At 52.4% G+C, this 14,679-nt stretch overlaps 1 protein-coding gene across 2 annotated transcripts in view; it reads right to left on the bottom strand.

The window, feature by feature from the left end:
- The window catches only part of SEZ6 (seizure related 6 homolog), a 47,716-nt gene that overhangs the window by 6,106 nt on the left and 26,931 nt on the right, over nt 1-14,679 (bottom strand). For both annotated transcript variants that reach the window (XM_044939494.2, XM_025280981.3), the window contains exons 4-5: nt 5,636-5,831; nt 1,000-1,185 (exon numbers count right to left, since the gene is read on the bottom strand). In XM_044939494.2, coding sequence (XP_044795429.2) covers nt 1,000-1,185; nt 5,636-5,831 — 382 coding nt within the window. The remainder of the gene's footprint in view (nt 1-999; nt 1,186-5,635; nt 5,832-14,679) is intronic.

Genomic DNA, 14,679 nt, shown 5'->3' with positions numbered 1-14,679 from the left:
CAGCACCATCTGCCCTGAACTTCCTGAGTTGCTTTCCAGTCTTCCCGTCGAACAGAGAGCTCCTTGAGGGCAGAGCCCACGTCTGGCTTATTCACACCCGCTTTGGCCTGATGCCCAGCAAGAGTTTATAGGATGAAATAAGTATCAAAACCCCAAGCTGCCTTTCACCCTGCAAACAAAACACTCCATCTCCCTTCTGTCAACAAGCCCCTCTTCACTGGCAGCAATCTCAGACTCTCCGATCACCCAGGACCAGAACCTGGGAGTCTCCTACATCCCCCCTTTTCCTCGTTGGGGTCTCTGGAACTTCTCCCCACCTCTTCATTCCCAAAGTCATTGTCTAAATTAAACCCTCTTGCCTGGCTGGCTGCGAGCTTCCAGACACCACCCGCCTGTCTCTCCTGAGGGACAGTTCTGAACCCCTCCCTCCCCGTCTCACAAAATGTCAACGGCTCTCCACCCAGTGTCTTGGCCTGACATTCAAGGCCCTCCCACCGCCCTCTCCCCATGTCTCAGGCCTCAGCCAAACCTGGCTGTTTTCTGTGTCCATAAAACGCTCCCTCCCCTTGCCACCTCGGGTTCACTGCCCACACTGTTCCCTCCACTGAAACCTTCAAGCCACTCCCCCCAGGAAGCCTCCTAGGCACCCAGCTAAAAGCAACTGCTTCCACCCACTCCAGGCCACTCTGTCTCTTCATCCGTACTTTTAACTTCCTGCTCTGGAAGTTGGTGAGCCAGGGGCTGTCTTCCTCCCTCGTTTCCTAGAACTGTGGGCTCCTTGAGGGCACAGTCCCTGTTTAATTCCACTCGGTATACCTGTGGTACCTCCATCCAGTAAGTGCTCAAGAAGTGCAGGTTGTGTGAATGCTACTGAGGTATGAGGCTATTTTCTGGCTTCCTTATGGAGAGCAAATGGAGGTGCCAGACCATAACAGAGAGCAGGAATGAGCCCCCCACCTCACTTCCCTGTTTGGCACTGAGTCCCCGGGGGCCACTCACCGATGCAGACTGGCTCCTGAGAATCCCAGAAGGGCTGGGTGGCGTTGAGACAGGTAAGGAGCCTGGCACCCTTCAGCTGGTAGCCAGTGGCACAGCGGAAGCGGGCACTACCTCCAGGGTGGAGGCTGGTGACAGTCACAGCTCCATAAGCTGGACGTCGGGGAAAGTGGCAGCTCAGGAGGTAGGCTGCAGAGAGAGAATGGGTGACGTGTGTGTGTGTGTGGTGTGTGTGTGGAAGGGGCTGAGTCATAGCCAGGGCAAAAGAGGCCTGCCCTAGCCTGCCTCGAGGTGTCAGAGGAAGCATCAGGAATCCCAGAAGAGACTCTGATCCCCTCCCCAGAAGGTGTCAGTGATACTTCCGGCAGCCTGGGCTGGAGCAAGCACAGAGCAGGAAGTTGGAGCCTTGAGTTCCAAGCTTTGACACTCCAGGCAAGTTATATCTCCCTTCTGTGTCCTGGTTTCCTCATTTGTTAAATGAGGTTCAAAATGTCAGTCCACTTTCAGGGTTATTGTGAGAATAAATGGGGAGTATTTTATTCAGCGTGGTATCCCTGGAACCAAGAAGTGTGTACTGAATGACTTATAGATGTGCTGCTGCTGCTGCTGCTAAGTTGCTTCAGTCGTGTCCGACTCTGTGCGACCCCACCAGGCTCCCCGTCCCTCGAAATAGTGAAAAGCCTATACTGATGTGAAGTATTGCTATTATTTTTTCTGCAAAGGACAAAGATGAATTATAGCAGGGAACACCAAAGTCAAACAGTAAAAACTTTCCCGGTATTCACTGAGGAATTCTAAAAACCTTGATGACAAGGGCTGTGGACTTTGAAAAACAGGAGGGGTCTGGGATGGGGAAGCAGGATGCAACTTCATGGAAGTTGTGGGAGGAACAAGTTACCCTGGGAAACTTAACTTTTGAAATTGTCATACCAAATATGACCGAATGGTGGCAGCAAATCCTATTAAACAACCCAGCAAATCCCAATCCAGTGCCAAGCTGGGGCCTTAGCTAAAAATGGGGACCAGGGCTGAGAGGTAGGGAAGAAGGTGAGCGGTCAAGGAGAAAGGCTGAGTGAAGAGTCTGGGCTATGGAGCCTGAAAACCCTGGGGTGCTGGGAGAGATGAGGACCATCTAGACTGAGAAACCACTCCTGGGTCTTGGGGGTGGAGGAGGCCCACCCTCTCTTGATGGCACTGGGAGGATGGGAAGTGAGGTCCAGGCAGGAACTCGACTAGCCTCTGTGTGTCTTTGTATGAATATAAGAAAGGGCTGCTTCTGGGCAGACCAGGGTCCAGACACAATGTCAATGCCAGTGCTTAGTCGCTCAGTCGTATCTGACTCTATGCAAAACCCCATGGACTGTAGCCCGCCAGGCTCCTTGGTCCATGGGATTCTCCAGGCAAGAATACTGGAGTGGGTTGCCATTTCCTACTCCAGGGGATCCTCCTGACCCAGGGATCTAGACCGCATCTCCTGTGTCTCCTGCATTGTAGGCAGATTCTTTACCTTCGAGTCATTACTAGTTTTGTGATTTTTACCTGGCCTGGCCTTAGTTACTAGGTCTGTGAAAAGGGGAGATCATTCTTACTTATCCCTCTCTCACAGAGTTCTTAGAAGAATGGCCAGTGAGTGGTAGCTTATGATTGGCAGTCAGTTGTACGGGGGCAGTGCTCAGGAGGTGGGCTCTGAGGTCAGACTGCCTGGGTTTGAATACAGGATGCTCTCCTTGCTATGCCACATTGGGCAAGTTACCTAACTTCTCTGTGCCTCAATTTCCTTGTTTACCCACCCCGTATTCTGTTGTTACATGAGAAGATATTTGTGCAGTGTCTGAACCTTACATATTTGAACCTTCACTAATACTTCTGGGCAGGAAAAGTGAAAGTGTTAGTTGCTTAGTTGCCTGACTTTTTGCAACCCCATGGATCATAGCCTCTGTCCATGAGATTTTCCAGGCAAGAATATGGGAGAAGTAGCCATTCCCTTCTCTAGGGGGTCGTCCTGACCCAGGGATAGAATTGGAGTCTCCCTCACTCCTGGCAGATTGTTTACCATCTGATCCACCAGAGAAGCCCTGGCACAGAACAGCACCAGATGCTGTTATTGTTTGTAATTTTGATTAATAAAAGCACCTCACATCTGCATGGGAAAGGGAGCACCTTCCAGCTTCTAAAGTGCCTTCATGGGACTCCCATGGCGGTCCACCAGTTAAGGCTTTGCGCTTCCAATGCAGGGGACACAGGTTCAATCCGTAGTTGGGGAACTAAGATCCCACATGCCATGGAGCACAACCAAAAAAAAAAAAAATAGGTGAGGAAAAAACTAAGATTCAGAGAGATGGAGGGACTTGGCCTGATCACACAGTCAGTAAGTGGTAGAGTGGGCATTTGAAGCTCCTGGCTCTGGAGCCCACTTGCTTTCTATCTTCCCTTTCCCACCTGCTTTCCCAGTTGAAGTAGAAACGTGGGCTCAAGAATCAGAGAAACCTGGGAGTAATAAGCAAGGCTGCCCTGGGTAGTGGTGCAGAGTGGCCACTCACAGCGATCTGGGGAGGAACCTGAGGTTGGGGTGGGATGGGACACTCTTCCCAGAATGGAGGGGGAATGACACCCAGGGCGGTCTAGGTCATGAGGCAGATGGCATACTCAGCACTTGTATTTCCATCTTCCCCGTAACTCTTGGAACGGAGACCCCCGCTCCCCAACTTCACAGATTAGGAAATGGGGCTGGAGTGAGGTGAGAGCAGGAGGCTGGGGGCAGACGATGAAGCCCCCAGACTCCATGGTGGGTAAAGTGCCACTTCCCAGGACGAGCTTCCTCATGTTGCCATGACGACTGTTCCCGGGGAGCCTGCATCACTGCAATCTGTTGAGCTATTTTCTCCCTGGCATCTGTTTCTGGGGCCAAGTCCGGTGCCAGGAATATTCAGGAGGGAGGAGGGGGATGCCTGGCAAGGCCCTCTGCTTCCTCACCCTGCCTGAGGCTGTGGGAGGGGAGCTGGAACTTGGTTCTGCAGATGAGACCCCTGCCTCGTGATCTCCAACATTCTCTTGGACAGCTCTAGCAGGGCTGTCGGTCCAGAGCCCCTCACCCCCTGTTCTGGCACCCTCTTTCTCCAGCCTGGGGAGACGCGCGTATGAGCGCACGTTCCTCCTGTTCCCATCTCTGGGATCAGGGCTAATTACAGCCTATAATTAGGGGAATTACACTCATTAAGGAAAGAGCTGATCATTGACAAAAACTGGGCCGAGGAGGGAGGGCTTCTGGGAACTGAGAAAGACACAGGACTGGGCCAGTTTTCCCAGCCCCTCCTTGGGGTCCGCACCCCTCACCAGGCCTCCACCTCGCTACATTTCAGCCACCTTTGTCTGGCCCAACAGAGAGAAGGTCCGAGGATTTGTGCAAAGGAATCTAGCTACTGAGAAGGTTACCGTGGCGTGAAATTATGCCTGCTGTAGGGAGAATTGATGAGCCGTTAGGGAGGCTGGCCGGGCTGCCGAGATGTCACCTTTGCCTCAAGGCAAGCTGGTCCCTTGTCTCTGACAAGCCCCTGGCCAACCCCTGATGACCACGAGGCTCCCGATCGCCACACCAGACTCCTCCCCCAGTTTAGGTGGAGAGGCCAGGAAGGTGTGGGTACTTCCTAGGGGGAGGACCAAGCATCCCCATCTCCAGAGGAGTGGCGAAGTGGTCCCTGGTGATCAAGGCAATTGTTCTCATCAATATGTCCCCATTGGCACTCCCCAGTCTGAACTGGTTACCTTGTCACAGCAGTGCAAGGGATCAAGTAGACTGGGGACAAAGGGGCCAGGAGGGATCCTGGTGGGAGAGGGACAGAGCTGCTTTTCCTCCCTTTCCCATTCTGCCAGTTCTTTAATATAGTCTCTGGTTTTCTCATGAATGAGTGCTAAGCAGCTGTCCACCATGGCTTTGTGGACTCGGTGTTTTGGTCTCATTTTACAATGGAGGGAAAGAGGTCAGAGGGTTAGAGAGGTCAAATGACTTGCACAAGGTTGATAGCCAGGGGGAAGGAGATTCAGACGTGGATCTGCCCTTCTCTTGAGTCTGTGATTTTCCTATTATGTCATGCCACTCTCCTATTTCCAGAGGTACTCTGAGCTGACTGGGACATGGGCCAGGTCCAGGGTGGGTGAGACAGTTCAGGAAGGCGAGGGTCGTAGGTAAGGACCTCTAGATGGTCAGCTGTCAAGCCCCTTTGACCTTGACCCCCTTGCATTTGGGAAGCGGGCTTCTGTTGTTAACTGCCTGTTAAGTGTCTGCCTGCTGCGGAGATTCCGAATTCCTTGAGGGCAAGGACTACGCTGGATCTTAATACTGCCAGTCTCCAGCACATGCCTGGCAAGGAGCAGATGCCTAGGAAAAGTTTACTGAATGAACAAATGAGGGGCGATGGACACACCCGGGGCTACCTGATTCTGTGTCAGTCCCCCTTCGGGACGAGTTCTCTGGTGGGTGGTAGGTGGAGGAGGGAATGTCCTGGAGGTGTCAGATGGGCCATACTCACCCCAGTGTATGTTACTAGCCTTTCTGTGTTCCCCCCCAGGCTGTAATAGCACCAGAGACCCCCAGTAGGGCAGCCCGTCTGGACTGGTGCTGCCCTCAGCTCCCCAGGCCTACCTTGGTAGTGGAAATGGAAGGTGCCAGGCCCAGCAGGGGGTGGGAGGCTCTGGAACCTCAGGGCTGCCTGGTGGGTGGGGCTGCGGATGACTTGGCCCCTCAGCAGGAAAGACTGGTTGGCCAGGGGCAGTGGGTCAGGCCCCCCGAGGCCCTCCACGGTCACGGTCTCCCCCTCTCGGAGGCTGATGTTCTGGACCTGCCCATGGGATAGACAGAGCAAAGCAGAAGGGTCAGGCTTCTTTTTACTGATTGAGCCCTGCTGCCCTCAGGCTCCCGCAGGCCCCGAGGCATGGCCAGTCCTCGGTGCCCCCTGGGCATTGGAGCCCCCAGCCTGGAGCTAGGCCCTTCAGTGCAGGAAGAGCTCATTTTACCTCCCCAGTAACCCTGTGGAATGGGACCTGAAGTTCAGAGATAGTAAGTATATTATTCAAGGTTGCAGAGAGATTATAGGGCTTCCCAGGTAGTGCAATGGTAAAGAATCTGCCTGCCAATGCAGGAGACACAGGGGACACAGGTTTGATCCCTGGGTTGGGAACCTCCTGGAGAAGGGAATGGCAACCCACTCCAGTATCTTGCCTGGAGAATTCCATGGACAGAGGCGCCTAACAGGCCACAGTCCATGGGATTGCAAAGAGTCAGACACGGCTGAGCACACACATGCACGCATCCAGAGATTAGTAGAAGTGGGATTTGTAAACACATCTGGAGAAGGGAAAGGCTACCCACTCCAATATTCTGGCCTGGAGAATTCCATGGACTGTATAGTCCTCAGGGTCGCAAGGAGTCGGACACGACTGAACGACTTTCACGTCACTTCACTTCTGTTTTCCAAAACTTTTCAACTACGCCATATGCTTCCTGTCCCTTCCTTGCTTGAGGCTCAGTTTTCTCATCTGTAAAGTGGGGATGTAGTGGGTGGGTTGAACTAGGTGGTGTCCAGGGGCCTGGCCAGCAAGGTGGGGTCTTAAACATCAGACCTATGAGCCCAGTTTCCCCTGAAAATCCCCTGCTGGATCCCTCACAAGCATCTCTCACCCAGTCTGCCTCAAACTGAGCCACCTTCTTCTCTTTCCTCAACTAGCAGCTCTCCTGGCCCCCTAGCTCAGGGAATGACCTCACTATCCATCTGCAAGCCCAAGTTAGAAACTAGCATATTGCCTCCTGCCTCATATTCCACATCCGGTCAGTCATTCCATCCTGTCAACTGGCCCCCAGCTCTGTTCACTGCCCCCTCCCCACAGTCCTCACTGTTACTGCTCACCTGGACCAGTGCAGCAGGCTCCTGCCAGCCTTTCTGCCTGCAGGGCTTACCCCACTCTTCCCTCTACATCGATATTATCTGAACGGCAGCCAGTGAATCACCCTGATCTGTGGCTGCTCATGGTGCTTTCTTATTTAAATCCTCTGTGACTTTCCAGTGAGCCCATAGTATCTAGCCCGAGCTCTTTGCTGTGGCCCTGGGCCCCTGTCCCTCTTGCCCCCTGCTGACTGCTCAGCCTGGTCTTACACCACACCCCTCCCTTCTCATCATTTCCTGTCTGTCACAGGCCCCTCTGCCATCACTCCAATCCTTAGTCCTTCAATCCCTGGAGCATCCTTCTGGGCTCCATGCCTTCATTCAGTCAAACAAGGATTAGACAGCAACAGAGTCTGCCCAGAGGAGAAACGGTAGTGATAGGATTAGAATAGGATAGTTGAACAGGTAGCTACAGAAGTCCCAGTAGGAGACTATGGATAGAGAGGGGAAACCTAGAAAACTTTGGGACACCAGTGTAAGTTAGTGATCACTCAAGAAAGCTATTGGAACATTGTGAAATGAAGCAGGCTTGCTTAACCATAAAGCCATAAATAAAAGCATGAGACATGCCCCAGGCCATTAGGTAAAGGGAAAAAAAAAAAAAACAACCTTCTACTGTTTTGAATAAGTGTTAGTAAGTATTAGTTGCTCAGTCCTGCCTGACTCTTTGCAACCCCATGGACTGCCGCCCACCAGGCTCCTGTATCCATGAGATTTTCCAAGCAAGAATACTGGAGTGGGTTGCCATTTCTTTCTCCAGGGGATCTTCCCTGACCAGGGATCAAACCTTGGTCTCCTGCATTGCAGGCAGATTCTTAATCAACTGAGCTACTTGCTATGATAATCCAAAGAATTGATGCTTTCGAACCATGGTGCTGGAGAAGACTCTTGAGAGTGTCTTGGACAGCAAGGAGATCAAACCAGTCAATCCTAAGGGAAATCAACACTGAATATTCACTGGAAGGACCGATGCTGAAGCTGAAGCTCCAACAATTTGTCCACCAAGAGCCGACTCATTGGAAAAGACCCTGATGCTGGGAAAGATTGACGGCAGGAGGAGAAGGGGGCGACAGAAGATGAGATGATTGGATGGCATCATCGACTCAATGGACATGAGTTTGAGCAAACTCTGGGAGGTAGTGAAGGACAGGGAACCCTGGTGTGCTGCAGTTCATGGGGTCGCAAATAGTCAGACACTACTGAGTGACTGAGCAACAACAATGATAATCCTAGTTTAACCTCATAGGATGAAACACTTTCCTGCCCAATATGAAGGAGCAACTAGTGATGTAAGCCTGACATCTTCTCAAAGAAGGCAGTCTTTCTCCCTCCCTCACTTTCCTTTGACTATAAAAGTGTAGCCTACTTAATCCTCAGGGCAGAGTTCCCTCACCTGCCCACTTGCATCTCTTACAATAAATCCTATATTAATAAACCTACTTCTTGCCTATCACTTTGACTCTCGCTGAATTCCTCCTGCAGTGATTCACAAAGAACCTGCCCTTCATTAAGTTCTGAAACCAGGCACGTGACCTCAGTTGGAAGATCACGGGTTTTGGACGGGTTTGAGTCCTGGCACTGAGATGGGATTGAGTCCCAGTCTCAGGTGAGTGACTTCAGTTCAGACATCCTTGGACCAGGCCTTGTTTTGGAGAACACACACATCTAAACCTGACCTCCCAAGATAGCACTATCTGGGTTTCAGTTTTAAGAACTTCTATTCAGGAACAAGGATGGGAAAGCATACAGCATGTATGTTTCTGTCTGATTCCTAGCCGGTATTGATGTTTCTTGGATTTCTGGTTTCAGCAAAGCTAAGTGGACTTTTTGGGTTTCGTTGGTCATTGAGGATTTAGGTGGTGGGGGAATAAATTACATGTAAAGCTGTAGTCCCAATCCTTAGGACAGTCCTTAGTTAACGGACAGTTATGGGTCAGGAGCCCAGAGGTCTGGGACCTAATTCTAGCCATGTGATCTTGGACAAATATGCCGACTATTTGAGCTTTAGTTTCTTCATCTATAAAACGGCCTAGTGTGAATCTTTGCTACTCAAAATGTGGTCCCTGGGCCAGCAGCGTCAGTACCACCCAGGAGCTGACTCTCAGACCCCGTCTGCTGCTGCTGCTGCTGCTAAGTCGCTTTAGTCATATCAGACTCTGTGCGATCCCATAGATGGCAGCCCACTAGGCTCCTCTGTCCCTGGGATTCTCCAGGCAAGAATACTGGAGTGGGTTGCCATTTCCTTCTCCAATGCATGAAAGTGAAAAGTGAAAGCGAAGTCGCTCAGTTGTGCCTGACTGTTAGTGACCCCATGGACTGGAGCCCACCAGGCTCCTCCGTCCATGGGATTTTCCAGGCAAGAGTACTGGAGTGGGGTGCCATTGCCTTTTCCGCAGACTCTGTCTAAGATCTACTAAATCATCTGTTGCATTTTAACAAGGGAGCTTCTCAGGTGGTGCTAGTGGTAAAGAATCCGCCTGCTGATGCAGGAGACGCAGGAGACGTAGGTTTGATCTCTGGGTTGGGAAGATCCCCTGGAATAGGAAATAGTAACCCATTCCAGTATTCTTGCTGGAAAATTCCACGGACAGAGGAGTCTGGTGGGCTACAGTCCATGGGGTTGTAAAGAGTCAGACACGACGGCACATGCACACACACTTTTTAACAAGATTTCCCCTGTGACCCCAAAGCACTGATCAACATAGTTTCCAAAGTGAAAGTGTAAGTGTTAGTTGCTCAGGCATGTCCGACTCTTTGTAACCCCATGGACTGTAGCCCCTCAGGCTCCTCTGTCCATGGAATTCTCCAGGCAAGAGAGGAAACAGGTTGCCATTCCCTTCTCCAGGGGATCTTCCTGATGCCCGGATCGAACTTGGTCTCCCGCATTGCAGGCAGACCTTTCCAAGGTCCCTAGTATGTTGCTTTGAGGCAGGACTTTCATGGATTATCCACTTGGGCTAGTTAAGTAGCATCCAGTGAGTCACCAAATCCCTCCTAATCTTATCTCCCAAATATTTCAGGTGACTCCTCTCCATCCTTTTGTCTCTATCTTGGCTCCGATTACCCCCACCAGGACCCCACCCCTCCATTGTTTCCCACCTGACTTTCACCCTGTCCATTCCCAACTCATCTCCTGGGCCCTGGCTGTCCCTTATTGGATCATGTCTCTCTTCTACCCAAAGCTGTTGGTGATTTCAGATTGTCCACAAGACAAGGTCCAAACTTCCCAGCTCACTGTTGACTTCGGCAGCTATGCCAGCCTCTTATCTTCACTGCGGCCACAGGCCATGCTTACTCCCCTCCTCTGGGTATTTGCATGCCCAGGATCCTGCCCAGGAAATGCCTGCCCTTCTTCCTCTCCTGCTGAAGCTGCTCATTCTTTCAGGTCTTAGGGCCACCATCCTCTGCCTCTGAAGTCAGTTCCTTTACTTCAGGCCCTCCCCACCTGTCCTCTATCTATTAAAGCCTAAAGGTAGCATTTTGGGTCACAATGTCCTCTTCACTGGGGCTTCCCAGGTGGAGCTAGTGGCAAAGATCCCACCTGCCAATGCAGAGACATTAGAGTCATGGGTTCAATCCCTGGGTCGGGAAGATCCCCTGGAAGAGGGCACGGCAATCCACTTCATTATTCTTGCCTGGAGAATCCCATGGGCAGAGGAGCCTGGAGGGTTACAGTCCATAGGGTGCACAGAGTCAGACACGACTGAAGCGACTTAGCACGCACACATCCTCTTCACTGGCCAGTTGCAATAAAGATGTATGGAAAGGGTGAATGGGCGGGTCACTGGATATATATCACTTGCCAGAGGCTGCTGAGAACAGCAAGGTCCGAGGACAGAGCTGTGCTAGGCTCTGAGCCCCTAAGACTATGGGTGCTGAGAGCAGAGGTGCCCTGCATACCCCCCTGCCTGGGAGCAAAGACCTGGGGGATCTTAGGGGATGAGGAGAAGGCCCGAGGAAGAGATTCTGGGCTGGAAGTGCTGCTCCTCCAAGAGCAGCTCAGGGCACATTTGGGTGGAGGCTGCTGGACCATCTGCCAGGGACAGTCCTCAGGGAATTCCTGCAGCAGGCGGAGGCTGGAGGAGGTCCCCTCAAACTTGGAGATTCTGTGATTCTCGAGTTGGGCAAACAAGACTCACACACGTGGAATCTGTAATTATCGAGAGATGCCAGGCAGCATATAATTCTGCCTTAAGTGGGACTGAACGCATGCAGCAGGAATCCTCTAGGGGAGAGTGGAGGGGTTGTAGGCTTCGGGGGGAGAGAGGCTGGAGCAGGTGGGTCTGAGAGTGCTTCAGGGGGCGGGGCGATACTAGGAAGAGGAGGAAGGGATGACATCACCGCAGGGAAATTGCTAAGGAAGCAAAGGCAGAGAAATACACATGAATTTAGCATTTTTCCTAGTTCCCCTAAACACCCTTTTGACCCCAGCTTCCAGTTCCCGACCCTGCTGTTTAGCCAGCAACAGCGGCAGCAATACCAATAATTACCATTCACAGAGCACCTACCATGCGTGAAACCTTGGACTATTTACAGATATTATTTCATCCTCACCACAATTCTATAAGGAAGGTAGGTGGTAAAATCCCCTTAAGTAAACAGAAGCTGGGAGAGGCTAAGGAGCTTTGGAAAGGTCGAACAGGTGTTAAGTAACAGAGACTTCCTTGCTGGAGGCCAAGGCAGCTCCCTCCCTCCCAGCCTCATGGGGGTGTCACCTGCAGACAGATTTCTAGACATCTTTATTCCCAGGCCCCAGGTCTGTCAGGTTTAGCAGGGATGTGGTTTTTGGCCAGGCTGGGATTTTTTTAAAGGTGTTGAGCCGTTTTCCCCCTCAGAAGCCTGTAGTTTAGTTGCTAAGTGGAGTCCGACTCTTTTGTAACCACGTGGACTGTAGCCCGCCAGGCTCCTCTGTCCATGGGATTCTCCAGGCAAGAATACTGGAGTGGGCTGCCATTTCCTTCCCCAGGGGATCTTCCTGGTCCAGGGATCGAACCTGTATCTCCTACATTGGCAGGCGGATTCTTTACCACTGAGCCACCTGGGAAGCTCTCAGAAGCCTGTAAAGCTGGGGAAACTGGGAGCTGAGACCTCTGTCCCTCTCTGATCTGGGGAAGGCATGCTCCCCTCAAAGCTGACCTGGTTGTAGGGTTGCCATGAGAGCATGGGATGGAGTAGGCCTGATTACTCGGGGCTCTTATCCAGAAGGCACCCTGTTCTCCCAGTGGCTGTCTAGGCAGCGCTGGCCCCTTGGGTTTCAAGCACCCACTTGCAGGCCTGCCACCGTGGCTGGATGTAATTTGTCACTTGTTTGAGGGCCAGGCCTGACAGGGGCCAGACAGGGCTGGGTGTTAGACAAGGGGGGTGATGAAGTCTTGATGTAAGTTGCAGGCGTATGAAGAGCTCAGGAGATAGATTGAAATGTCAGCTCTGCTCATGAGGGCTGTCTTCCCACACCCCTAGCCAGTGACAAGAGGGGAGCTGAGGACCAGGCCAGGGAAGACAGAGGCAGGAGGAGGCGAGGACAATTCCCACAGGACCCTGGGTTGTCTAACCCTGTCCGGCTTCCCGCAGACCAGTGGTCAGTTCAAGGAAGGAAATAGGGCTGCTTTGAGGGGGCTGACTCTGTCCTGACTCCTTCCTGGATGGGAGATGGGGAGGATTTAGGTTGCCCTCTGCCAACCCCAGATTGTCAGCCTTGCCTGGCCTCTCTGTCCCCATGGAAGCTGACAGTCGGTCTCCAGAACACACTCTAATGGTATGACTCACCGGCAGGATGGTGCCACAAGGCTTTGCACACTATCACCTGAGTGTAAGCCTGCAGAGGCAGGCCACGAGCTCACGGATGACTCATGTGCAAGCCCCTCCCCCAGCACTTGAGTCCCACCCCCAGAGGCTGACCACAGCCCTTGCTCCACTGCCCTCTCCTGGTCACCAACAGCCATGTGTGTACTCTGACATAAGCCCACTGCATGCAGGTGCGTGTGTGCGTGCTAAATCACTTCAGTCGTGTCTGACTGTTTGCAACTCTATGGACTGTAGCTCGCCAAGCTCCTCTCTATGGGGATTCTCCAGACAAGAATACTGGAGTGGGTTGCCATGCCATCCTCCAGGGGATCTTCCTGACTCAGGGATTGAATTCACATCTCTTTTGTCTCTTGCATTGGCAGGTGGGTTCTTTACCACTAGCGCCACCCACTGTGTGCACACTACTCCCTAAAATACATGAGCTGGCACACGCATGTCCACACATATGTGTTCCCTAGTGTCCACGTGCTCCCTCACTCCAACAGTAGTAGAATCGCAGTTCTTCCCATGAGATCCTTTACAGTTTTCAAAGCTCTTTCACACCCATTATCCTCTCAGATCTCACAGAACCTCAATAAAGGAGGCAGGGAGGTTGTGGTTACCTCCACTCTATAGAGAGGAATCTTGTGATCAAAGAAGTTGAGAGGTCCTCTTTGAGTCACACACTGAATCTGAGGCAAAGCCAGGTCTCCAGGCCAGGACTCCTGCTTCCTGGTCCAGTGCTGTGCCTTCATGCATATGTATCCCAGGCCTCTGCCCCCAGACTGGGAGAATTCCAATGGGGGTCCTAAAGGAACAGGCAGGGCTAGGCTGAGGAAAGGGGTGGCGGATGGAGCTTTTCAATTGTCCCCAGCTGAATTCCCTCTTGGAACAGGCCAATCTTCTGGGCCAGGGGAAGAACAGGGGTTCTTGAATCTTGGGATCAAATCCCAGCTCCGTCACTGACTAGTTGATAGGTCCTTGGGCAAGTCACACGAACTCTCTGAGTCCCAGTTTTGTCTGTGAGTTGGGGTTGTAAGGATTATGTTAGATCCCACCTGTACGGGCTCAGCACAGAGTGGGCAGAGCATCTGCAGTCTCTTTCCCCTTTTTTGGAGTGACCCGGGCCCCATCCAGGCTGTGGGCCACCTCACCTCAGCTGTGCCAGGGCTCTGCCTGAGAGGCACGGTACCTGAGAACCACCCTCTCCCTGGCCCAGGTTCTGAAAGTCGCTCAATCGTGTCTGACTCCTTGCGGTCCCATGGACTGTAGCCTGCCAGGCTCCTCCTTCCATGGAATTCTCTAGGCAAGAATATTGGAATGGGTGGCTATTTCCTTCTCCAGGGGATCTTCCTGATTCAAGGATTGAACAAGGTCTCCTGCACTGCAGGAGGGTTCTATTGTCTGAGCCACCAAGGAAGCCAGCTGCTAGGAAGCAGGAAACAGGGTCAAGGGCCTGAGGTGCCACTGCCCAGTCTGACCTGTGAGGGAGTTTCTCAGCCAGAAAAGGAGCCACATTCAGAGGGACTGGTGTGGAGGACACTTTTACATCATCTGGTTCAACTTCCTTTCACAGAAGGGGACAGAGGCCTAGAGAAGGCCAGGGGCTTAGCCCCATGACTGAGAGATAGGCTGCAAAGACAGGACTGGAAGCCCAGTCCTATAGCTTCTATGCCCTTGTCTTAACTGATGCTTGTCTGCAAACCCTGATGGCATAGGGTCTGCTTTAGGGATGGGGAGAAGGGCCTAGATCCATGGGGCTAGACCTGCTGCTCCCTTGTGACCCCCCGCCCCCACATGGGCCTCCCTGGAGCCAAGAAAGAAGAGGTTGCTGAGGAGTTTCACTGCACTGCCCCACCATGTACTCCTGCATCAGGCCTGGTCCTCGCCTGGGAGGATAGGGGGCTCTGCTTATCAAATTGGCAGCTGGCCTGGCCTGGGAGAGCAGTGTTCCAAAGGGGCC

Source organism: Bubalus bubalis, chromosome 3 (assembly GCF_019923935.1).
Source record: "Bubalus bubalis isolate 160015118507 breed Murrah chromosome 3, NDDB_SH_1, whole genome shotgun sequence".
NCBI classification, from domain to species: Eukaryota; Metazoa; Chordata; class Mammalia; order Artiodactyla; family Bovidae; genus Bubalus; species Bubalus bubalis.
The sequence above is the reverse complement of the archived record's forward strand: the minus strand, read 5'-3'. Positions and strand labels throughout refer to the sequence as shown.